Below are 25,520 nucleotides of genomic sequence, written 5' to 3'. Positions count from 1 at the left end.
TGAGTTTTTTACTTTGCAGAATCTCTAAAGGGAAAAAAATTATAAGTGGTTATAAGATGTGTGCTTATTAACCACATACACACACACACACACACACACACACACACACACACACTTATTATATATAAAATTGAAAATGGTTTATAGATTTTTCAGTAAAGAAATACCCATGTTAGATTAGTAAATATTTAATATTGGGGGTCTGACATTTTTTTTTTTTGTCAACTGTAGGAACAGGTTGGGGTGATCATTATCGAGTCCCTTGATATCATCACAATTACTGTGCCACCTGCACTTCCTGCTGCAATGACTGCTGGCATTGTGTATGCCCAGAGAAGACTGAAGGCAGTTGGTATTTTCTGTATCAGTCCCCAAAGGATAAACATCTGTGGACAGCTGAATCTTGTTTGCTTTGACAAGGTTGGTTCAGTTTTATCATTCTCAAAGGGCATGGTGTAGCTTTAAAGTATTTAGATTAATGGTTTCTGTATTCTTTATCAACTACTTTGCACACATCTTTTTTTTTTTTTTTTTTTTTTTTTTTTTTTTTGCTTTTTAGGGCCATACCTGCAGTATATGGAGGTTCCCAGGCTAGGGGTCTAATAGGAGCTGCAGCTGCCGGTCTACACCACAGCCACAGCAACATCAGATCTGAGCTGCGTCTGCGACCTACACCACAGGTCACAGCAACGCCGAATTCTTAACCCACTGAACGAGGCTAGGGATGGAACATGCAACCTCATGGTTCCTAGTCAGATTTGTTTCTGATGTGCCACGACGGGAACTCCTGCACACATCTGTAAATGTTCCTCCAATTTTCCTCTTTTAAACCTATTTGGCACTTGCATCATTTTTATATATTTTTTCTCGTTCTTTTTTTTTTTTTTTTTTTTTGTCTTTTGTCTTTTCTAGGGCCGCATCCGCAGCATATGGAGGGTCCCAGGATAGGGGTCAAAATCAGAGCTATAGCCACAGGCCTGCACCACAGCCACAGCAACACCAGATCCAAGCTGAATCTGTGACCTACACTACAGCTCACAGTAACACTGGATCCTTAAACCACTGAACGAGGCCAGGGATTGAACCTGCGTCCTCATGGATACTACTCAGATTTGTTTCTGCTGAGCCACGACAGGAAGTTCATTTTTTTTCTATTTTTAATATCTTAGATGTTGCTTATTTGCCCAGTTCTGCAGTCAACTGACCATTTATATCCACAATTATGCCTTGTGTAGTAGTAGTAAAAATACATGTAGAGGAACCATACTGTGAGGAGTGTTCTGCACCCTTTTCCTTACTTTTTTGTCCTGGAAGTTATTCTCTATCAGTACACTGAGATCTTACTCATCCCTTTACCCCCTTTTACAACTGTACAGCACTCCACTGTATAGACGTAGCATAGCTTTTTATGATTTTTGGTTTTGGAAGCATTAGCCATGCTTTGTAAATATGTGCCTTTTTTTTCTTATAGACTGGAACTCTTACTGAAGATGGTTTAGATCTTTGGGGGATTCAACGAGTGGAAAATACACGGTAATTATTAGCTAGACTTGATCATTTATTAATTTTTTAACATTAAAAAATTTTTTTTTTTTTTTGTCTTTTTAAGGCTGCACCCGCAACATATGGAGGTTCCCAGGCTAGGGGTCCAATCGGAGCTGTTGCTGCCAGCCTACGCCAGAGCCACAGCAACGCGCAGGACCCTAGCCACGTCTGCAACCTACGACACTGCTCACAGCGATGCAGGATCCTTAACCCACTGAGCGAAGCCAAGGATCAAACCCACAACCTCATGGTTCCTAGTCGGCTGCGTTTCCACTGTGCCATGACGGGAACTCCTCTTAGTTAACTTTTTAATAAATATTTTATTTCTTCATTTATTTTTTGCTTTTTAGGGCCACATTGCAGCATATGGAAGTTCCCAGGCTAGGGTCAAATTGGAGCTGCAGCTGCTGGCCTATGCCACAACCACAGCAATGCCAGATCCAAGTTGCCCCTTCAACCTACACCACAGTTGGCATGGCCATGTGGGATCCTTAACCCAGTGAGTAAGGCCAGGGATTGAACCTGCATCACTGGTTTTGTTACCAGTGAGCCACAGTGTGAACTCCTCTAATAAATATTTCATTATGTGAAACATTCAAACATGCAGAAATTAATATAACAAACAGCTGCGTACCCATCCCTGAGATTAAGCAATTGACATTTTGCCTTATTTACTTTAGATATCTTATAAAAGAATTAAAACATGATAGATATTGCTAGTCTTAACCTATCTCAATAATATCATTCTGAAGCTGTGTTACTATCTTTGCATGTTTTTATATTTTTTACTTCATTTATATCCACCTATAAACAGAATCCATCTATAAATAAATATACACAACTGATATATACTATATGTGTTTCTGCTGCCTTTTTGCCTCTTAACATGTTTTCAAGATTTATCCATGTTGATATGTATAGATCCAATTCAGTAGTGTCAACTATTGTATGCCATTATGTGGTTAAATCATATTTGTTCTTCAGCTAAGGGACAGTACGTTTTTTCTTCTTTTTTTCACAAAGAGTGCTACAGTTACATTGCTGAGGTGCACGGGTTCTGTGAGCATGTGGTTGAGTTTTGGTAAACTAGCTTCTTCAAAGTGTCAGTGCTGGCCCTACAGCACTTGCTTGGCCACTGCTCTGGTAGGCACTGCCTACTGGGTCTAGGTGATGATGCTGACTTCTTGCTCTCTTCCTTAGTAGCTAAGACATTCTCTGGCTGCACATCCTTTCCAAACTTGGTATTGTCAGACTTCCAGTTTTCACAAATGGATAGATCTGAAATGGTACCTCACTGTGGTTTCCTCCCAGTTTCTTTATTACTTATAAAGCTGAGTGTATTTTCACATTTTTAGAAGGAGGGCCATGTAGCATTCTCCTGTGTTTGGTCAGTTGACATCCTCATTTTTTTTATTGTGTTGTTAGTTCTCATCTTATTTGTTAGAAGTCCTTTGTGTTTTCTAGATTGTAATCTTTGTCAGTAGTAGTATGTATTGCAAAAATATTTCACCAGTCTCTGTCTCATCTATTTACTTTGTTTTTGTTGTCTTTTGATGCTGAGAAATTTTAATGCTGTGGCTGTGTTAATGTCATTTTTTGAGAAAAAAGTCTGGAATTTTGGCTTATATAGTTTGAGAGGCTGTTGTTTGGTGCATGTACTGTTAGAGTTGTCACATCTTGATAAATAGTATGTCACATTGTGACCTTATTTATCCCTAATCATACATCTTGCCTTAAATTATGTTTCACTTAATATTTATATAGTTATACATCAGTTTGCTCTTGCCTAATATGTGCCTCATATCTTTTTTCCATCTTTTTACTCTTCACTCTTTTATGCTGTTGTATTCACATTTATTGCGATTTCAGATATATTTGGAAATTATTTCCACCATCCTTCACCCCGATCTCCATACACATTTTCTCATATTTCTCTCATTTTCTCAAATTTCTACATTCTAATATTTTACTACTTGGCCTTAAATTATCCATGTTCACATTTGGAGTCTAATGGTTTTCTTTATTGGTTTAGAACTCCTCCCAAAACCCATGGACTTTGGACTACTTTTACTTTCCCCTCCCTTCCTATTTATTATGTGAAACATTCAAACATGCAGAAATTAATATAACAAACAGCTGCGTACCCATCCCTGAGATTAAACAATTGACATTTTGCCTTATTTACTTTAGATATCTTATAAAAGAATTAAAACATGACAGATATTGCTAGTCTTAACCTATCTCAATAATATCATTCTGAAGTTGTGTTACTATCTTTATGTGTATTTGTTGCATAACATGATTATGATTTTGGTTTTATATAGTCTACTTGGTAAGATTTACCTAAGTTTATGAATATCTTTGCTGATCATTGCTTCTTGTGTTCCATCCCTCTGGATTAAATTGCCTTCTTCTATAACTACATTCATTAGTATTCTTTGTTTCATTATCCCCTTTGAATCACGGTGTAACTGTATAGATTCCTAGGTTGACAGCTGTGTTCTCTTAGCACAGTGAAGATGTTACTCCATTTCTCCTGACTCCTTTTGTTTTTTGCTGTTAAGAAGTCCTAATCTTCTTTGGTAATTTCTCTTCTCCTTCATTATTTAAAAAAATACTAATTGGAGTTCTCTTGTGGTGCAGTGGGTGTTATTGCAGCAGCTTGGGTCACTGCTGTGGCCCAGGTTTGATCCCTGGCCCAGGTGCTGTGGGTGTGGCCAAACAAAAGCAAAAACAACTTCTTTGTATGTGCTTGATTTCTGCAATTTCACCATGATCTTTTTGTTTATTTGTGCAGGGCACATTTTGCTTTGTGCTACTAAGGATTCATGCTTTTCATAAATTCTGGAAAATTTTTAGCTTCTTTCTGTTCCATTATGGCTTTTTCCCAATTCTTTGTTTTCTCTCCATCTGGGAATCCTAACCATCCTGGACAAGAAATTTCGTTTAGTTCTTTCCAAATCTGCCTCTCCCCCTGTCCCCGCCATGGTGTCTTGTTCTTTTTCTAAGTCTGTAATTTAAAAATGCCATCTTTGCATTCTTTCAGATTGTCATTCTATTATCTCAGTTTTATGGGATTCTAATTCTGTCTTTGTTGTGTCTGTTGACTCATGAGAATTGTTTCCTGGTTTGTAGTTAAATGATGGACTCATCCTTAGCAGGATTGTTCTGTGAAACTATTTGCGGCTCTGTTGTGGGAGCTCCTCTCTAGAGTGTTGACTTTACTTGGCCAAAAGTTTTGACTTTACTCTCAGTGGTGCCAGACAAGCTTTAATGTTACTTTCATAACTTGGGATTTCTGGACTAGGCAGTAGTATGTATTCAAGCTCAAACCCCATCCTGAGTAGTGTAATGGTTTAGAGTTTAGGCCCTAAAATTAGACCTGTGTTTAAATCCTTGTTCTACCACTTAAATGCTGTGTAACCTGGACAAGTCACTTAACCACTCTGCTTCAGTTTCCTCATCTACGAAATGGGATAATAAAACATCTTCCTGTGATATAGGGATGAAATGAATCAAATGAAGCTCTTAGAATAGTGCCTAATGCATACTAAATATAAGCTGTTCACTATTGAACTTTGGGGGGAAGAAAAGGAGATCAACTTATTCTTAGTTATGCCTTTGGGTCTGTGGGTTAAGTCTTTTCTAAGGGTGTAGTTCTTCAAGAGCACTGACCGTCTTGAATGAAAAGATTCTCTCAGTTCCAACTCCCCACTTTGTATGTGGCCAGGACTTTGTTTCTTCTTCCTGTGTGGTTGTTAAAACCCAGGTCCTTAAGGGTACCGAGATGGCTCCCTTCCCTCCTTCCTTCTCCCCCAGGTGGTCACAGCATCTGCTTAAGGTCACATCCATCTAGTTTCCCTTTTCCTCTGTTTCTGGCACTAGATATTTTCCCTTTCTTTCCTGTGAGCCCAGGTTTGTATTTGAAAGGTAATGTATTAAACACATTCATTTGATGTTTTTCCAGAGAGTTTTTATGTGTTCTAATCTGCCATATGTCCATAGGCAGGAGTTTTAATTATTGTTTAGTGTGTAGTATTTTCTGTACTGTATTGTCTGGTTGTTTAGAATCTTAAGATAATACTGTATTTTAGTCACATGTAATTTTCGTGGAAGAAAATGTTTTTGAATGTTAAAATCTATAGTGAAAATGAATTCGTGCATATATATATATATATACATACACACTATATATATATTTTTTAGTTTTACTTTTTAAAATAATAAAACCTGAAGAGTCCTGTTATGATATTATCTTCAGTCTTGGAATTTATGAATCTAATTCAGTACATTTTCTCTGTAGTTTTCTTTTGCCAGAAGAAAAGGTTTGCAATGAGATGTTGGTAAAGTCTCAGTTTGTTGCTTGTATGGCTACTTGTCATTCACTTACAAAAATTGAAGGAGTGCTCTCTGGTGATCCACTTGATTTGAAAATGTTTGAAGCCATTGGATGGGTAAGTTCAGTATTTTGAGCTATAAGTAATTTTAGGAAAATAATGAAAATTAACTTGCAGAAGCATTGTTTCTTCAAGTGGTTTTGGTGGTAGTCTTTCTTGTACCATGAAAAGAACTGTGTGATTTCTAAAGATACATTATAACTGTACAAAAAGTCTGTTTTGTTAGTTAGATCGACTTCATTCAAATGCCCTTTACTAGAGGATGACCTGCTCAGGCCCCTGCTTTGTGTTTACCGGAGAAGCAGACATCATTGTCTTGGTGCAGTAGGCCTGAGTCAGTAAGATGATCTCAGTGGCACAAGTCATTGGCCGTAGGTAAAAAGTAAGAAATAGTTATGTGCCTTCAGGGTTTTTTGTCCCTGTCTTTTGCTTCCTGTGTCCTCTCTCTCTGTCTCTTACACACACACACACACACACACACACACACACACACACACACACACACACACACACGGGTTTCTGTTAACAACATTGATAATTTAAATTTCTGAGAGCTTGCTTATGTTCTGGTTGTTGTCATTTTACAGCATCCAGCATCTATTTCTTTTATAGGTGTGATAACAGTTTGTCTTTAAAATTCTCTTCTTGCTTCTGAATTACATATCTTCTCTGGGTCAGGTGTTTTGTGTTTTGTTTTAAAGAACGAAGGTCTGATTTGATAAATCTGGGTAGGTGCAGCAAGGTTTTTATCCTTGCCCATATGTATGTTGGTCTGTTTTCCTGAGAAGTATCTTCCCTGAGTGGGAGGGCTGACTAGGGGAGCCTGTTGTGTGTGGAGAGAGGGGCCCCAGCAGCAGGCATTCTTCAGTTTCAGGGGAGCAGAAGGAGTCTTTAGGTTGCTTTCCCGCCTGTTCTCACAGTGCTTGCAATAGCAGGACTGTTCTATGGAGTGCGGCCCCTCGTATTAGCAGCCCTCCCTCCTCTCAGGTAGGTAGTCTGTATCTCTAGAGCATTACTCCTGTGTTTCTGTTTTGTCTTTTTGCTTTGCTCAGCTATTCTGGCTGATAAGAAATGTTCCCACCTCTCCTGTATGTCCTTTTGTGTTTATTCTGGGATACTGTTTCCTTCATGGCTAAGTCCATCAATATGTTTGCCTTTGTCTCCTCTCTCTGCTTTGCTTTCTGTTTACTTTTACAGGGTTATTTCTTTTTCCTGTTTTGTTAATATTTTGAAAGGGAGGGAGATAAGTGAAGAAGTACTTTGTCATCTTCTGAAAGCCTGCACTAAAGACTCATCAAATTTAATTCCCCAGAGGAAGCCCACTTAATTTATAAAGAGTAAAAGTAAAGCTGATTCATCTCTGATATTCTCTAAAGCTTTTCTCCAACTGAATTGATCAGAGATTCTAGATTTATTGATCTATATGTGGATTTTTTAAAAAGTAGGTAATTAAGTTTGTATAATTGCATGCTTTTTTTCTTTTCTTTCTTTTTTTTTTTTTTTTTTTTTGTCTTTTTGCCATTTCTTGGGCCGCTCTTGCGGCATATGGGAGGTTCCCAGTCTAGGGGTCTAATTGGAGCTGTAGCCGCCAGCCTACGCCAGAGCCACAGCAACGCGGGATCCGAGCCGCGTCTGCGACCTACACCACAGCTCACGGCAACGCCGGATTGTTAACCCACTGAGCAAGGCCAGGGATAGAACCCGCAACCTCATGGTTCCTAGTCGGATTCGTTAACCACTGTGCCACGACGGGAACTCCCATAGCATGCTTTTTTTGACTGAGATACCTGCTATGATGCTTGATCTTACCACAGAGTATCCATGAAATGTTTTCACATAACTGAGCACTAATGTCATTTGACATAAGATGTACCTGACTTTCAGAGATGTTAAAATGTTTCCTAAGAATTGTGTAAAACTATTTGGACACAGCTCTCGTCCTTACCATTTTCGCATTGATGATTCCTTCCCTTATAGAGTCAAATTAGTTTATTGTTTTTCGTGTTCGTGTATTTAATACAAGTTTTTGACTGGGTATTTTCACCCCAAAATTTTTTTAATTAAATTTCAAGGGGTTAGGGTAGTAGTAACTTGATTAGAAGTGTTCAAACTTGAAGACTAAACTCATATCTCAGTGTGCTCTTGACTCAGTGGTTCTGCTAACCATATCTGAGCTCTATATATTTTTGAATCCTCTTCTGTTAGCAAAAATAAATTCCTGGATGGTAGACTGACAATTTTTGAAACTGTAAGAACCTTCTGTATTTTAACAGAACTAATTTCTGAACCTAACTGGGTATAGGAGCAGAATTAGAGAAGTTTTTCTCTATTTCTTAACGTCTGACCTCTGCCTCCCCTCTTCTGTGGGTTGCTAAAACTTTAACTAGCTTCGTTTATATTTTGTTTCACTTAAGTTAGTGATCTGGTAATGCTCATTGATTCCTTGGACACTTTTTTTTTTTAAACTTCCCTGAAGATAGCCATAATGTTTCATTTTAAAATGGAACCAGTGAATGAAATTTTATGAATCAGTGCGTTCAATGTTTTCCTTTCAGATTCTGGAGGAAGCAACTGAAGAGGAAACAGCACTTCATAATCGAATTATGCCCACTGTGGTTCGTCCTCCAAAACAGCTGCTTCCTGAATCTACACCTGCAGGAAACCAAGAAATGGTAAGGAATTGCTCTAAGCTAGAAAATACTGTTGTGCTCACATTTTGTCCTCATTTTGAAATATGGCTAGAAGGTGAAATCACATATCCTTTATTTAAGTCTAATGTAGACATGAATATTTTTATTACATTTGTCAGAAACTGCACCAGACATTCTTTGTAAAACATTGAGATTTAATTCTCAATCCTGTTACCTTTCACCTATTTATTGAGCAGCTTAGTGCTTTGCGATTTAGATACATGATGATTAAGCCTTTTAAGGAATACATCTGTATTCCTAGGATTTAATTTAAAAAATATGTTAAAGATTTTATTTTTATATTTATTTTAAAATGTGTTCCACTTAGTTTATTTTAGAACTTAACTATGTGAATATTTCCAGGATGGCAGAATGTTTTCAAATACTCAAGAATATATTTTTTAGAAATGAGAGGTGGTAGAGAAGCAGTCTTGACTTTTTTTTTTTTTGTCTTTTCTAGGGCCGCACCCATGGCATATGGAGGTTCCCAGGCTAGGGGTCGAATCGGAGCTGTAGCCACTGGCCTACGCCAGAGCCACAGCAACTCGGGATCTGAGCCACGTCTGCAACCTACACCACAGCTCACGGCAACGCCGGATCATTAACCCACTGAGCAAGGACAGGGACCGAACCCGCAACCTCATGGTTCCTAGTCAGATTCGTTAACCACTGTGCCATGACGGGAACTCCCCATAGTTGAAAATTTTTTTTTGAATTGGACTGAGTGTGTTAATGGACTTAATCTTACTATTTCTTTCTTTCTTTCTTTTTTTTATTTTTAGGAGCTGTTTGAACTTCCGGTAAGTGAAGAATGTTTACTTGTTATTTAAGTGTATCCTTTTTTTTAAATTGTTTTAATTGAGATATAGTAGATATGAAAGTATATCTGTTTTAATTCTTTAAAAGTAATAAATGCTTTGTGCCTCTTTTGGAATCAATGTAGGCTGTTTATGAGATTGGCATTGTTCGCCAGTTCCCATTTTCTTCAGCTTTGCAACGAATGAGCGTGGTTGCGAGGGTGCTGGGGGACAGGAAGATGGATGCTTACATGAAAGGGGCACCGGAGGCTGTTGCCAGTCTTTGTAAACCTGAAACAGGTAAGGAAGCAGCTAGGCTTTAAGTGATATTCTGGCACTTGTGTAAGCATGTGGTCACAATTCTAACAGTGACTTTTATTTTTTCCTTTTTAAAAGTTCCTGTTGATTTCGAAAAAGTTTTAGAAGATTACACCAAACAGGGTTTCCGTGTGATTGCTCTTGCCCACAGAAAATTGGAGTCGAAACTGACATGGCATAAAGTACAGAATATTAGCAGGTAAGGTCGATGAACAGTTTTTCCAATAAGCCATCATATATGTTTATATATGTCATGTATAAAAATTTATAATTTTTACTTATTAAATATTTATTGAATGTATGCAAATATATACCATAAGACAGTGTTTGCTTTAGGTGATTGAGATAAAAGTCCAACTCTCTGGAACAACTTTTAATTTATTTGTTAAATATTTATCGAGTGCTTGCTATGTGTCAGGCATATTTTAGGAACATAATTTTGTTTTTGGTAAACATAGTTCTACAGAAATGTATTTTACCCAGTGTACAGTTATTCCTCAGTATCTGTAGGGGATTGGCTCCAGGATCTGTCATGGATTCAGTCATGGAGCATAGGGTACTCTAGTATTTACTGGAGAAAATCCATGTATAACTGGATCCACACAGTTCAAACTTTTGTGTTGTTCAGGAGTCAACCATCTTGTTTTGCTCAGTGTTTGAAACCCAGGTACTAATTTGGTCAGAGTATCATGAGTCACAGTAAATATACTCCCACCCTCAAAGTTCAAATGGCCATTTTCAACATCACATTTATTTTCATGTGTAGCTATGGGTTTCACATTCAAGGATTGCCACTTTTACTCTTTGACTGATATAGACTAACCCTTTGAAGATAACATTTTTGTTTAGGAATGTTTCATGGTGTACCTAGTGTTTTGTAAGCAGCAAGAAAGATTCATTGGCTGCCCTGCTAGTTTTGCCTATTAAATAGACTTTTTTTTCTTACAGTTCCACTGCCATTGTCTGTAATTCAGGAACTTAGTTCTTCTGTAGTCTTTCCTGTATCTAAACTATGTAGCACACTAGTCTAGAGAGAGCTCTTTAACATTCAGATCTAATCTCAGCCTTCCCCCTGGATTCTTGTAAATGGCTCCCCATCACCTCCTGGAGGAGTCACAGTCAAGGATATGAACCAGGAGAAAAACAATGAAATACATACTTAATTTTTTTTTCTAAAAAAAAGGTAAATGATGCAGACACAATTTTCAGAAAAAGACATGAATGGCCCCTGAACACATAAAAGTGATAAGACGCTTAAGTTCTTAGGTAACTACAGAATTAAACCAGACAAGACTCACTTCTTTCTTAAGGTTTACAGAATTGAAAATATTGATATCAAGGGTTAGTGAAGAAAATTTTAACATACTGCTACTCACTATTGTAAATTCATAAAGAAAATGCTTAGTACCTATCAAAATTTTCAGTTGCTTATACACTTTGACCCAGCAAATGCAGTTCTGGGAATCCAGCCTAAAGGAATATTTCTGTGTGCATAAGGTTCATGTTTAAATAATGTAAATAACATTAATTGATAGTGGTTAAATCATGAACCATTAATACTTGTGTTAATTTTTCCAGGGACGTTAAGTGAAAAGGGTAGGACAGTGTTAATAGTACAATCCCATTTTTCTGGATGAGAACTAAAGGAGTGGAGTGGATGGCCAATAACTAAAAGGAAAAACTGCTTTAGGAATTCTGCCTGTTTAAAAGAGTATTTGGTCTAAGCAGGAATATTAGAGGAAAAAAAATAGCAGCAACCAAATGATCTGGTGCATGTGTGTGATTGGGAGCCTCACAAGTAGAACATTATATACTAATTTCTGTGGAGGGTACATTATGGTCTTCTTTTTCTACAGCTTCAAATTTTTATCATCCTCCCCGCTCTGCCTCCACCTCAAAAAAAAAAAAAGGCTAAGAATTGAATTGCCTTCGGTGCTTGAGCCTGTCATTCAGTCATCCTTCCATGCCTTGGACAGGCTGTTCCATTTGCCCAGAATACCCACCCCTCCCTATCAACTCTTGTCTCTCTTTCTGCTCCCCTTCTTCATCCTCTTTGAACCAAGACCTTCTCTGTGTTTCTGTTCTCCCTGTAGGAACAGGTTTTGGCATTTCTCTTAGAGTTTGAACCTTTATGTCTTGAATTGAATATTGTACTATTCATTAACCAGAAGGCCAGGTTTCCATGACCTGCATCATTGCGAGGAGAGTTAGGAAACCCGCTGCAGCCAGAAACCAGGACCTCACAGGAAAACCCTTAGAGAGCTTTGACGCTGTAGTTTGACATTGGTACAGCTTTATGCTTTGAAATGCATTTTCAGGTTTCAGGGATTCTCTCTCCTGTTACCCCAGCAGTGTCATTTGTATTAAGTTTCCCAATTATTCTTTATATCTTCACAACCCATTATATAAATTATATAATTTCAAAGACGTTTGGGTTTCATTGCTGTTTACTTCAGGCACCTTTATTGTTGAATTTTGTGTAGAGAAAAACCACTTGGATTTTGCAAATAAGAAATTTTGGGAGTTCCCGTCGTGGTGGCGCAGTGGTTAATGAATCCGACTAGGAACCATGAGGTTGCGGGTTCGGTCCCTGCCCTTGCTCAGTGGGTTAATGATCCGGCGTTGCCCTGAGCTGTGGTGTAGGTTGCAGACGCGGCTCGGATCCTGCGTTGCTGTGGCTCTGGCGTAGGCCGGCAGCTACAGCTCTGATTCGACCCCTAGCCTGGGAATCTCCATATGCCGCGGGAGCGGCCCAAGAAATAGCAAAAAAAAAAAAAAAAAAGAAATTTTGGTCCTTAACCTCAAGCCCCCTCCTTTTTCCATTGAAAAAATATTTCTGTTATATAATTTTGATAGCTTTAGATTTCTTAAGAACACAACTATCACTGAACAGACTGTTTTATATGAACAGTCTGAACTCCAATGTAGTGTATATGAACTCCAATGTAGTGTTGAAGCATATCATATTTTGTGTCATCTCTTTGCTTGCATGTCTGTTTCCCCACAAAAGGGTCTTGAAAACAAATCATACCTTTTCTTCGTTGTGCTCCCAGTGACTAGTGTAGCACTTGGTGCATGGTAGATATTCAACTATTTGAAGGAACAGCATCTTGCTAAATATTGCATATCAGTAGTCTGAAAGATCCACCTCTGGGTCCTGAGTAGCTTGCATTGTCAGACTGCTAGTAGATTTTGTATCACACTTCCAGGATCAAGAATTTGATCAAGAGTTTTATAAAAGTCCTCAAAGACTTAATGAATCCAGTATAACTGTTTCATATGTGCCTGAGGTACAGTTTTTTCTTTTAAATTATGTTGTATGGGGGACAGTAAAGAATAGATACGCTCATTCATTTTGTAGGTAGGATACAAGATGAATATTACTTAGTACTAGGAGTGCTTCGTGTCTTACGAAGATAAACATTTCCAAACAATCCTTATATTCCTGTATTTCAAAGAGTAAAAGCTAATTTTAATATGTATTTCCTGGGAATTATTTTTTCAGATTTAAATTTTTTGAGATTGAACTCATGAACTTATACATAGGTTTATGGTTTATTTGGCATATAAAATGTTTTAATTTGTAATTTATGGCTATTTTAAATTGCCTAATCAACATAAAATGAACAAATACCTGTTCTCTTGACTAAACCATTACATTAAAATTTCTGTTTCTGCAGAGATGCCATTGAGAACAACATGGATTTTATGGGATTAATTATAATGCAGAACAAATTAAAGCGAGAAACCCCTGCAGTACTTGAAGATTTGCATAAAGCCAACATTCGCACTGTAATGGTCACAGGTTAGACCTCAAAAAGGGTACAGAAGAAATTGAGTGTAACTCTTAGAATTCAAGTTATGAGGAATGATCAGTTGATTATAAAAGCGTACTTATTTCTATATAAGTCCATCTAATACCATACTTATCCTGTAACTCAAGTAACTAAATTTATTACATAGTACTTCCATCCTCCATCCTCCATTGCCCTATTTCAGCTCAGAGTACTTTTCCAAGTTAGAGAACAGCTTTGTAATGCACGCTGGAGGCCTAGCAGATCTGTTTACAAGTATAATAAAATAGTGAAGGGCATACTACAAATATTTAACTGTTCCTTTAAGAAAATCTCTTTTAAATCATATATTTCTTTTTTCTTTTTTTTTTTTTTGTCTTTTGTCTTTTTAGGGCCACACCCGCAACATATGGAGGTTCCCAGGCCAGGGCCCGAATCGAAGCTATAGCCGCCAGCCTACGCCACAGCCATGGCAACTCGTGATCTGAACCACGTCTGTGACCTACACCACAGCTCACAACGGCAAGACCGGATCCATATCCCACTGATTGAGGTCAGGGATCTAACCCACAACCTCATGGTTCCTAGTCAGACTTGTTTCTACTGTGCCACAATGGGAACTCTCAATCATGTATTTCTTACAGCAGTTATTTTACTTGGCTTAGTGTTAGTTATTTGTAGATACTTGTTTTTTCTACTAGAATTTGATTCTTGAGGGTTAAGAATATGCTTTACTTATTTGGGGATCATCTATAATTTCTAGAACTATGCCAGATACATGGAAAATGATTAATATTTGTTAGAATTATATTTTTAAATATACATTTGCTTGAATGTGTAAGAGTGAAGAGATCCATTTTTCTGCTTTGTCTCTTTACTATATCTAAATGATTCTCCTAATGTTATCATACTGTTGATAATATTAGATAATTTCCATTTCTTAACTGTATGAAATTGTGGCAGCTCTTAGGGTTTTTTTTTCTTAGCAGTCAGATTTAAGATATTCACTATAGCATCTGTGTGTTCAGTAAGACTTATGGAAAAGGTCTGTCTACATTTTTATGTTTTAGACTTTGAGATCCATTTAATACCATACTTATTACCAGATAGTTCAAGTAACCAAATTAATAGCATCCCAGCACTTCTTGGTTCTAATGATCTTGCTTCGTAGCACTTTCTATCTGTATCTCTTGTCCCTGTTTTCCTGCCATGGCACAGTATGGCACTGTGTCCCAGAAGGGTCTGTCAGGTCACAGAAAGACACGATTGGAAGTAGTGTGTGCGAATTGGGGGAAGAGAGTAGTGCCCTTCGGTTTGGGTAGCAGGGGGCTCCCCAGACCTTTGCCTGCCTCTCCTGTGCATTGATTATTTTTCTTTCTCGTTTTTGTCATTACAATGTGCCTTCAGGTCTTTCCTCTCATGACTGAGTTGTCTGTCTTGCTTCTCTTTGTATCTTGTAAAGACTGTATTCTTATTACTTTGCTTATCTTTTTGTTTTGTATAACCTTGCTTTGTAATTCATGTTTCTCTGTGATTTTACTCTCCTATTCTTGTACAGATTACCAATCAACCCTAGGTTTTTTCAGCAGTGTTTATGGAGCACCTGCTCTTCATGTAGCACTATGCCAGGCGTTGAGTGCTTGACTCAAAAAGACTGAGAATGTATTTGGCTTTAAAAATTGTGGGTTACAGGAGTTCCTGTCGTGGCTCAGTAGTTAACGAATCTGACTAGGAACCATGAGGTTGCAGGTTCAATCCCTGGCCTTGCTCAGTGGGTTAAGGATCCGGCGTTGCTATGAGCTGTGGTGTAGGTTGCAGACGCGGCTCGAATCCCGCATTGCTGTGGCTCTGGCGTAGGCTGGCAGCTACAACTCCGATTAGACCCCTAGCCTGGGAACCTCCATATGCCATGGGAGCGGCCCAAGAAATGGTTTAAAAAAAAAAAAAAAAATTGTGGGTGACAAAAAAAAATTATTGGTGAGAGTGTTCTGACTATTTAGCATTTGTGTGCTTGAATTATTTGAGGCTTCCTTTGATTTGTATGTCCTGAGTTCATTATTTTTAAACTCCAAGAGTAAGGATAATATCTTTGTTTTGCCCAGTCCATTCATGGGGACTGTAGTAGAGTCTCAGTAAGTACTTACTGTTTAATACATTCATTTTTCCATTTTAATGTATTAATGTTTTAAAAATTAGGTGACAACATGTTGACTGCTATCTCTGTGGCCAGAGACTGTGGAATGATACTACCTCAGGATAAAGTTATTATTGCTGAAGCATTACCTCCAAAGGATGGGAAAGTTGCTAAGATAAATTGGCATTATGCAGATACCCTAACACAAAGTACTGATTCATCAGCAATTGACTCGGAGGTAATGTCAAGAATTTTCTTCTTTGAAGCTTGTTTTCATTTACTCTGAAAAAAAGTGTGGCATTAAAACACAGTAAAACAAAACAAAAAAAGTTAGCAAAAACAGAACCCTGGGCCATCTCCTCAGAGATTTTTTGTTTTTTTAGTTTTAATTTTGTTTTAATTAATTTAGTTGGTAAATAGTGTTGTGCCAATTACTGCTCTATAGAAAAGTGACCCAGTCCCTTTCTTATGTTATTATCTTCCATTGTGGTCTATCTCAAGAGACTGGATCTAGTTCCCTGTGCTATACAGTAGAGCCTCATTGCTTTTCCTTTCTAAATAGTTTACATTTACTAACCCCAAGCTCTCAGTCCATTCCACTCCCTCCCCCCTCCCCCCTCAGCAACCACAGGTCTGTTCTCTGTCTGTGAGTCTCTTCATTTTGTACATAAGTTCATTTGTGCCATATTTTAGATTCCACATAGAAGTGTCCTCAGAGATTCTGATTCACTTGGACTAGGGGCAGAGGCAGGTATCTCAGTGTTTACATTTTGATATTTAGCCAAAGTTGAGAAGCACAGTTTTAAAGTGTAAGAATCTCAAAATATCTATCCAATTTTAAAAGTAGTGGTAAATAATGCAGTAGTTCATAATATTCCGCTCAATATTTGATTTCAAATTGAAGCTGATATTTAGCCTTCCTTAAGTTTTATTTTTTAAATAAACAACGTGGAAAGGTTACCTTAAAGTTGAATTTTCTTTTGTTTTCACTAAATGTTAAATATTCAGTGCCTTGTGTAAAATATCAAATGAAAGGATTTAGTTTTGGATCAAATATATTTAAAATAGAATTGTGTTACCTGTTTGGGCTGCCTAAGTGTTATTGTTCTGAATGTCTTATACATAGGCTATTCCAATTAAATTGGTCCATGATAATTTAGAGGATCTTCAGGTGACTCGTTATCACTTTGCAATGAATGGAAAATCATTTTCAGTGATACTGGAGCATTTTCAAGATCTTGTTCCTAAGGTTAGTGATTGGGTTTATGTATGTGTTCACATGAATAAATCGTGCATGGTATTTTAAAGAAATTCGTATTTTTTTCCAGTTGATGCTGCATGGCACTGTGTTTGCTCGTATGGCTCCTGATCAGAAGACGCAGTTAATAGAAGCTTTGCAAAATGTAGAGTAAGTATGTAGGTTTTGGGTTTTGCTTTTTAATTTTTATGAATTGTGGTTTTGTTTTCAAAACCAGAAACGTAACTAATATTTCATGTCTATGAATTTGTCATCTGTAAGGCAGATAAGTGCCTCTTTAAAAGAAGCTCACCTGCTCATTTAGCTAAAGTATAACATCCACCATTCCTTTTCTAAGTGATATCCATGTTCATTTACTACTCAGCTTGATAGAAGTGATGATATAGTTTTAGTAAATAATTCTGTTTCAAGTTTTTAAGGGAGAAATCTTTGCAGATTGCCCTAAGAGTAAGTTTACTAAAGACTATGCAGGCCCAAGTCCTTTGCTGTAAAGATTAGGAAATTGAGAAGCCAGAATGGTAACCTGATTTGCATTAATGACCCAGGTCATTTGACTTGTGGGCTGGTTCTGTTTGCAAAGCACCATGCCTGTGGTCATTGTAATGAAAAGATTCATTAGTTCTCGTGGAGGAATCTTGGTCTGTTAGCTTTTCATAATACTGTACTGGAGAAATCTTAAGTTAAATTTTAGTTGTGTATTTTAAGAAATACATCATAATCTTAATTTTTGTTTCGTAGTTACTTTGTTGGGATGTGCGGTGATGGTGCAAATGATTGTGGTGTAAGTATAGATTTTGTGATTTATAATTCTTTCTCTGGCCCAAGTCACATGCACAAAACTCAAGCCATTTTTCTTCAAACCATTAGGCTCTGAAGAGGGCACATGGAGGCATTTCCTTATCAGAGCTCGAGGCTTCGGTGGCATCTCCCTTTACCTCCAAAACTCCTAGTATTTCCTGTGTGCCAAACCTCATCAGGTAGTATACATTGAAAAATTTCCCATCTCTTTGTGGCTTGCTCTAATAATAGAGAACACAGGTTTTAGAAAGTAACATGAATTTGTTTTAATGATATGTTAGCATGTTTGATGTGTAACTCCTTAGCAACAGATTGATTGCTGCTCCTCATTTCTTGCAGTTCTGCCTTGACTTTAGTTCTTTTGGTAGAAAAGTGCTTTGTTATAACTGTTGAATGTTGATGTTCCTCTGTCAAGATGTAATTGTGGTTTGGAGGAGGCATTTAGAATGCTTCTGTTCACATGCCAACATTTGTTTTCACAGGGAAGGCCGTGCTGCTTTAATGACTTCCTTCTGTGTGTTTAAATTTATGGCTTTGTACAGCATTATACAGTACTTCAGTGTTACTCTACTGTATTCTGTGAGTATAACATTGCTTACAGAGATGGTACTTAGTGCTGACCTTTGAATTAAGATATTGAGCATATACAGTTCATTTTTAATGCATCTATTAATTGTGGAACTTAAATAACTAACCTTTATAAATTTTCCTGTAGTTTAATTGCATTTCAGGTAGCAAATTAAAAATCTTATTAATCTGGAATAGTTTTTTCCTTAAGGCCGGTAACTGTGACTTCAGCCTTGTGAATAAAAGATGATTGCTTTTGTTTGTTTGTCTTTTTGCCTTTAGCATAAATTGGACATCTTTTTTAGAACTCTTCAAAATATCAAGCTGTGGCATATTTTAGAATCACAGTTAACTTTGCTATACTATTTATAAGGAAAAGCCAGAATGAGGAAAAGATACTTCATTTGTAGTTTTAGGACTTTATGCATTTGGAGAAAAAGTGTCAATAGGGGGTATCCCTAGGTACTCCATGGATTTTGTAGTTGAAGTGATCTCACTTTAGATTTTTCTCTACATGAAAATTGGTGACATCACAAGGAATCTTTGTACAACTATCCCCTTTTTTACCATTTGTGGAAAGTTTTAGGAGGGATAGTGGTAGATATTAAGGAAGCTTCAAGATACTAATTTTCAATAATGTTGAATATTGTGAGTTTGTGTTTTCTTTTTGCTAAAAAACTTTTAAAAGGTTTTTGTTGACTGAATTTTTATACTAATATGTTAAATTGAATCTTGAAAACATGTTATATTTCATTAATTTAAAGGCAAATATATTCCATTTTAAAGCAGGTCCAAGTGTCATTTTGAAGTTGTCATTGTTGGGGGAGAGGGGGGATAAAACCAGAGAGGAAAAATCCAATAAAACCAGGGGAAATGGTATAAAAGTGGTGCTATAAAAATAGTTCCTAAAAACTATTTTTTAAACATTCCTTCTGTAGATCTTAAGTAACCTAGGAGACTTCCAGTTTCTCTTCATTGATCTGGCAATCATTTTGGTAGTGGTATTTACAAGTGAGTATTTTGCTTTGTTGTTGGTCTTAAAGCATATGAAATTTTCTAGTGTGGCTTTTTAACTTTGGTAAATTTTCAAGAGCAATTGTAACACAGGGCATCTCTCTCCCTTTTCTCTATAAATGTTCTTTTTTTTTTTTTTTAAGGGTGCAGGGGCAGTATATGGAAGGTCTCAGGCTAGGGTTCGAATTGGAGCTGCAACTGCCGGCGTACACCACAGCTGCAGCAACACCAGATCCTTAACCCACTGAACAGAGCCAGGGATCGAACCCACATCCTCATGGATACTAGTTGGGTTCATTTCCACTGAGCCACAAGGAGAATTCCTAAATGTTCTTTTATTACTCATTGTTTACAGTTTGCCCTCCCCCTTTGTATTCTTTCTCCATTTTTTTAACGAAATATTTGAGGGTAAATTCAAATTCTCATGTCCCTTTGCCTCTGAATGTTTGAATATATATTGCCCCAAATAAAGTCATTCTCTTACACAGCTAAACACTGTTATAAAGATTGAGAAGTTTAACATTGACACAATGTTACCTAATCCATACTCATATTTAAATTTTGTCATGTGTCCCAATAATGTCCCTCATGCCTGTTCCCCCGCCCCCATGCCCCCAGCCCTCTAGCCTAGGATCTAGTACAGGCTTACAAATTTCATTTAGTGATCACATCTCTTCAGCCATCTTTAATCCAGAATAATAGTACGTCAGCCTTTTTTGGGGCTTCTTGACGTTGCTATTTATGAGAGAACATAGTCCAATATTACGGGTTTGTTTGCTATATTCTCATTAGACTCGGTATGCACTCTTGGCAGGAATATCAAAGAAGTGATGCTGTGTCCTCCTGAGTATGGCATATAAGGAGACAAAACATTCGTTTGTTTCAGTATTGGTGATAGTAACATCAAAGTAAATAATGGTGGTAATGAGATAGGACCTATTTAAATAAAATTTTATAAGTCCATACTGGAAATAAGTAAATGATTGGGAGAGAAAGGAGAGCTCTTCCTTACAGTAAACTAAGCTAACTAAGAATATAGAAGAATGATTGGCTTATACCATGCCTGGAAAGATTTTGGCCATTTTAGCCCGGCTAGTTCTCTATTGTGGGGGGCTGCTCTGTGTGGTATAGGTTGCTTACATGTATCTGGCCACTACCCACTAGATGCCAATAACATTCCCCCATTTGTGACAACCAAAGATATCTCCAGACTTTGCCAGATGTTCTCTGGGGGCAAAAATCATGTTGATTGAAAAGCACTGAGGTTGACAGCCCTTAGTGAATGCTAAAACTAGTGAATGAAAGTTGATAAGGAACAGGATTTTTATAGTCTCAGTAGCTTTTACTAGGAGAAAAATAGAAACTTTACAGTGGAGAAACTTGGTGGAAATGATCTTAATGAGCCATCAGAGGCCTTTTTTATGTTACTATTATGTTTCTATAGCTTCAAGCCTTTGTTATTGTCTTCTCAAGAGGAAGAAATATATGGTTTTCACAGTAGCTTTGCAATTACAGATTCAGAGATAAATAAACTCTTAAACATATGAGTGATGATGACATATGCTTGTATTTAGTATTCTTTTTACTAGAACTAGTGTTTCCTTTGAATGTCAATGGACTAATGTAAATAAAAAGTACTCCCAAGACATTTTTGAAAAAGCTTAACTTGTTTACTTTTTTACAGATTACTTAAAATATGTATGGTATCTGGCTTGGTTTTTGGACATTTTTCATATTAAAGATTTGATAGACCAAAAACAGGTTTTTTTAGTTCCTAAATGAATCTGATTATGTATTTTGTACTGACAATTTAGATACAAACTTTTCCTCTCTTTCTTCTCAATGTAGTGAGTTTAAATCCTGCCTGGAAGGAACTTGTGGCACAAAGACCACCTTCAGGTCTTATATCTGGGGCCCTTCTCTTCTCCGTTTTGTCTCAGATCATCATCTGCATTGGATTTCAATCTTTGGGGTTTTTTTGGGTCAGGCAGCAGATTTGGTATAAAAAGTGGCGTCCACAGTCAGAGTAAGTTGGTCAATCCATTTTTAAAAATGTGTAATATATATGCATATAAAAATAAGTTTAAAATTTATGTAAAAATTGCATGCAGCTTCATTAAGCCCTTAAATTTGGTCTATATATTTGTCTTTATCTGTAGGAATGTGGTCTAGCAAGGTCCCAGTAATCACAACCAAGATGGGGACATTGGACCAATGTCTTTCTTTCCTTTTTTTTTTTTTTTTTGCTTTTTAGGGCTATAGCATATCGAAATTCCCAGGCTGGGGTGGAATTGGAGCTACAGCCACCAGCCTACACCATAGCCACAGCAATGTGGGATCTGAGCCATGTCTGCGACCTACACCATAGCTCACAGCAATGCCCATCTCCCCAACCCACTGAACAAGGCCAGGATCAAACCTGTATCCTCATGGATACTAGTTGGATTTGTAGTTGCACCACAATGGAAGCTCCCCCATTTTCTTCATTTGCTGCTAAGCTTTTCTTTCCTGGGCCTTGTTTTCCTTCTCTGTAAAATGAGAAAGTTGAAATTAATCACTGGGGGGGAGGGTCTTTCCTAAATCCAGAAGATTTGTGTTTCTAACTTTTCCTCCCCCAGTTTGGGGAATATTTTAAAACCAGAAAAAAGTTTAAGAAAAAGTATTAAGTGCATCTTCTGTATGTTTATGAACAGAGTGTTTTCCAGTTCACAAATTATGATAACATTATTTCAATTAATTATACATATAGGTAAATGCAGGTCTGTTTACCTTTATTATGCTAATAATTACTCCCTAGGTTTAAAAAAGTGGGGGATGGGTTTATTCACAGTGAGAGGGCTAATTAATTAGTGTAGTTTCTTACTTCTGACTTTGTAACTGATTGGAATATGACAGAAAGTAAAATTGGTTTCCTTTGGAGGATAGTGTGTTCGCTAATACAAATTTTTTCTGTGTATTTTAGTGTCTGTGATACAACAAGAAGCCTATATTGGAATTCTTCATCTTTGTACAATGAAACTGACCTTGATAAACATAACATTCAAAATTATGAAAATACCACAGTGTTTTTTATCTCCAGTTTTCAGTACCTCATAGTGGCAATTGCCTTTTCAAAAGGAAAACCCTTCAGGCAGCCTTGCTACAAGAATTGTAAGTTTGGCATTTGTTATGATCTCCATCCTGCTTCCGTACTATAAACATAATGTAAGAATAGAGTTAAAACTGTCCTTTCAAAGTAAAATAGATCTTTACAAATAGAATGAACCTAGTGATTTAGATGTATATTGTGTTTTATTCTCATGGTAGCTGCCACCCTAAGTTTTAAATTAAAGCCAGCAGTTCTGAACATTCCTGGTTTTTACATCCTATTACTTCTGGCTCCAGCTTGTATTTTTTTCAGCCCATTGCAAAAAGAGTTCGAATTAGAAGCAGGAAGCAAGGTTTCTCAGTGGGAACAGTGGGTATCATACCTTCTGGATGGTCTGCACCAGCACCAGCTTGTCTTTTCTCATTTTTGGCGCTGTTCCAGCAAGCATTCACTTGGAATTCTTCATTTCTATTACCTTTGCATCCACTGTAGAAAGGACCAATAGAATGGAGGCTTGTGCCTATGTGAGCTGGTCTGCCTGTGGCAGAGAGGAGATAGCATTCTGACTGACACAATTAGAGTTTTTGGAAAAAAATCATTCTATATGTAAAATGCTGGTTTTAAAAGTTGAGACTATGCTAATTAATATAGGGAACAACTTAACTGCTTTTTTTTCATATGGATCCTGAGAGTTGCAGTATTCTGGTGAATAGCAGTTATTCTTTTTATTTTTTATTTTGTTTTTGTTTTTTTAGGCCGTGCCTGCAGCACGTGGAAGTTCCCAGGCTAGGGGTGGAATCAGAGCTGAAGCTGCCGGCCTATGCCACAGCCACAGCAATAGCAACACAGGATCCGAGCCTCATCTGCGACCTACACCATGGCTCTAGGAAACATTGGATCCTTAACCCACTGAGCAAGGCCAGGGATCAAACCTGCATACTCATGGTTCCTAGTCAGATTTGTTACACTGAGCCACAATGGCAACTCCAGTTGTTATTCTTTTGTTGTAAAGAAATTCCTGTGTGGTAATTGGCGGAATGTCAGGTCACAGATTTGGATGTAGCATAGGAGTGATAACTGCTCGTATCTCTATCTCATGCTAGAGTTTGCAAAAGCATATTTATACAGTATCTTATTTAGCTTAACTTTTACCCTCTGGTTTGTAGGGCAGGATTTTTACTTTATACTTTGAACAGGTAAGACGGTTCAAAACTAAGTACCAGGGAGTTCCTGCTGTGGCTCAGTGGATTAAGGATGCAGTGTAGGTCACAGCTGTGGCTTGGATTTGATCCGTGGCCCAGGAACTTCCATATGCTACAGGTTTGGCCAAAAAAGAAAACAAACAAACAAAAATACTGTAAGTACCAATAATAATTGAAATCTGTTTTTAGTTGGTTGTTTTTTTTTTTGTTTTAGGGCTGGGCCACGTAAGTAACATATGGAAGTTCCCAGACTAGGGGTCAGTTGGAACTGCAGCTACCAACTGGCCTATGCCATAGGCACAGCAACTCCAGATCTGAGCTGCATCTGCCACCTACATTGTAGCTTGCGGCAGTGCTGGATCCTTAATCCAATGAGCAGGGCAGAGATCGAATTTGCATCCTCATGGATACTAGTCAGGTCCGTTACCTCTGAGCCATAACAGAAACTCCTGTTTTTACTTTAAAAATAACTGATATGTATTTCTTTTTTTCTTTTTATCTTTTTTTTTTTTTTGGCCATGCCCATGGCATGTGGAAGCTCCTGGGCCAGGGATCCAACCTGTGCTATAGTGGCGACAATCCCAGATCCTTAACCTGCTGAGCTACCAAGGGACTCCTAGAACTGATATTTCTTTTTTTATCTAACAAATGGAAACTATATTACTGAGAATCATGTTCAAACCATGTTGTGGGGCAAAAAGCCTTGCATAGAAGGCTTATCACTCTACTTTTAAGAGGACTTCATAACTTAAGTTACCTTATTATCAGGTTAATACACATTTTATTTTTAACTTAGTATTTTAAAACTTCAAGGAGGGAGTTCCCTTTGTGGCTCAGTGGTTGATGAATCCGACTGGGAACCATGAGGTTGCAGGTTTGATCCCTGGCCTCACTCAGTGGGTTAAGGATCCAGCAGTGCCGTGAGCTGTGGTGTAGGTTGCAGGCACGGCTCAGATCTGGTGTTGCTGTGGCTCTGGCGTAGGCTGGCAGCACCAGCTCTGATTAGACCCCTAGCCTGGGAACCTCCATGTGCCACAGGAGAGGCCTTAGAAAAGGCAAAAAGAAAAAAAAAAAAAAAAAAGATTATTAATTGCCTGCTTTTTTAAATGCATCTTTTGTTATTTTGGAAAACTTCTTAAAAATTAAAGGCTTAAAATATTTCATATTCTTATTTAATTTCAGAACATGTGTTAAAAGTTATATTTTAGCAGAAATATAGCCACAAAGCCTTTGTCCTTATTATAAGCAGCTTGTGCGTGTCTGTCAGTGGATACCTAAGTGCATGCCATCATAAAACAGGCCTCCTGGAAAATGCAGTAGGAGCGAGAAAGTCAACATGTACATGTTTTTCCAATTTTCACATCTTGTCTGTCTCCGTCTGTCACTGAAGTTGGAATGTAGTTGGTACTGATGAGTAAAGAAAGAAAAGTGGAGAAGAAAGTAAGAAATGACAAAATATTGCTGTATAAGGTGATATACAGTGTAGCATATGAATACAGATGGAAAAGAGTGGAGGAAAGGTTAAGGTTGACATTAGCTCTTTTCTCCTGCACTGTAAACAGATAATAGATTTTTGCAGGGACCTGCCAGTTGCTGTTCTTGATATCTAGACAGTGTAATGTAGTCACTCTATCTTGAGATGATTTTTTTTTTTTTTTTTGCCTTTTTGCCTTTTTGCCTTTTTGCCTTTTCTAGGGCCACTCCCGCTGCATATGGAGGTTCCCAGGCTAGAGGTCTTATCAGAGCTGTAGCTACCCGCCTATGCAAGAGCCACAGCAACTCGGGATCCTAGTGGTGTCTGCGACCGACACCAAAGTTCACAGCAATGCCAGATCCTTAACCCACTGAGCAAGGCCAGGGATCGAACCTCATGGTTCCTAGTCAGATTCGTTAACCACTGTACCATGACGGGAACTCC

The 25,520-nt window shown here is 37.6% G+C and overlaps 1 protein-coding gene across 15 annotated transcripts in view; it reads left to right on the top strand.

Annotated features, from left to right (window-relative positions):
- The window catches only part of ATP13A3 (ATPase 13A3), an 88,166-nt gene that overhangs the window by 39,652 nt on the left and 22,994 nt on the right, over positions 1 to 25,520 (top strand). For 14 of the 15 annotated variants that reach the window (XM_084987533.1, XM_084987532.1, XM_084987531.1 and 11 more), the window contains 17 exons: positions 232 to 420; positions 1,472 to 1,533; positions 5,849 to 5,999; positions 8,498 to 8,614; positions 9,415 to 9,432; positions 9,576 to 9,729; positions 9,826 to 9,946; positions 13,428 to 13,552; positions 15,738 to 15,913; positions 16,802 to 16,924; positions 17,004 to 17,083; positions 17,672 to 17,714; positions 17,801 to 17,910; positions 18,214 to 18,310; positions 19,237 to 19,309; positions 21,161 to 21,338; positions 22,275 to 22,462. In XM_084987533.1, the coding sequence (XP_084843659.1) occupies positions 232 to 420; positions 1,472 to 1,533; positions 5,849 to 5,999; positions 8,498 to 8,614; positions 9,415 to 9,432; positions 9,576 to 9,729; positions 9,826 to 9,946; positions 13,428 to 13,552; positions 15,738 to 15,913; positions 16,802 to 16,924; positions 17,004 to 17,083; positions 17,672 to 17,714; positions 17,801 to 17,910; positions 18,214 to 18,310; positions 19,237 to 19,309; positions 21,161 to 21,338; positions 22,275 to 22,462 (2,005 nt within the window). Of the gene's footprint in view, positions 1 to 231; positions 421 to 1,471; positions 1,534 to 5,848; positions 6,000 to 8,497; positions 8,615 to 9,414; positions 9,433 to 9,575; positions 9,730 to 9,825; positions 9,947 to 13,427; positions 13,553 to 15,737; positions 15,914 to 16,801; positions 16,925 to 17,003; positions 17,084 to 17,671; positions 17,715 to 17,800; positions 17,911 to 18,213; positions 18,311 to 19,236; positions 19,310 to 21,160; positions 21,339 to 22,274; positions 23,159 to 24,608; positions 24,684 to 25,520 lie in introns of those variants that run through there. The other variant, XR_014822668.1, reaches the window with a different exon arrangement.

This window comes from Sus scrofa, chromosome 13 (assembly GCF_054392235.1).
Source record: "Sus scrofa isolate SSC_HxYL_T2T_F1_AM1 chromosome 13, Sscrofa_HxYL_maternal_Yorkshire_Landrace_v2.0, whole genome shotgun sequence".
NCBI classification, from domain to species: Eukaryota; Metazoa; Chordata; class Mammalia; order Artiodactyla; family Suidae; genus Sus; species Sus scrofa.
Note: the sequence above shows the minus strand (reverse complement) of the source record. Positions and strands in the feature narration are given on the sequence as shown.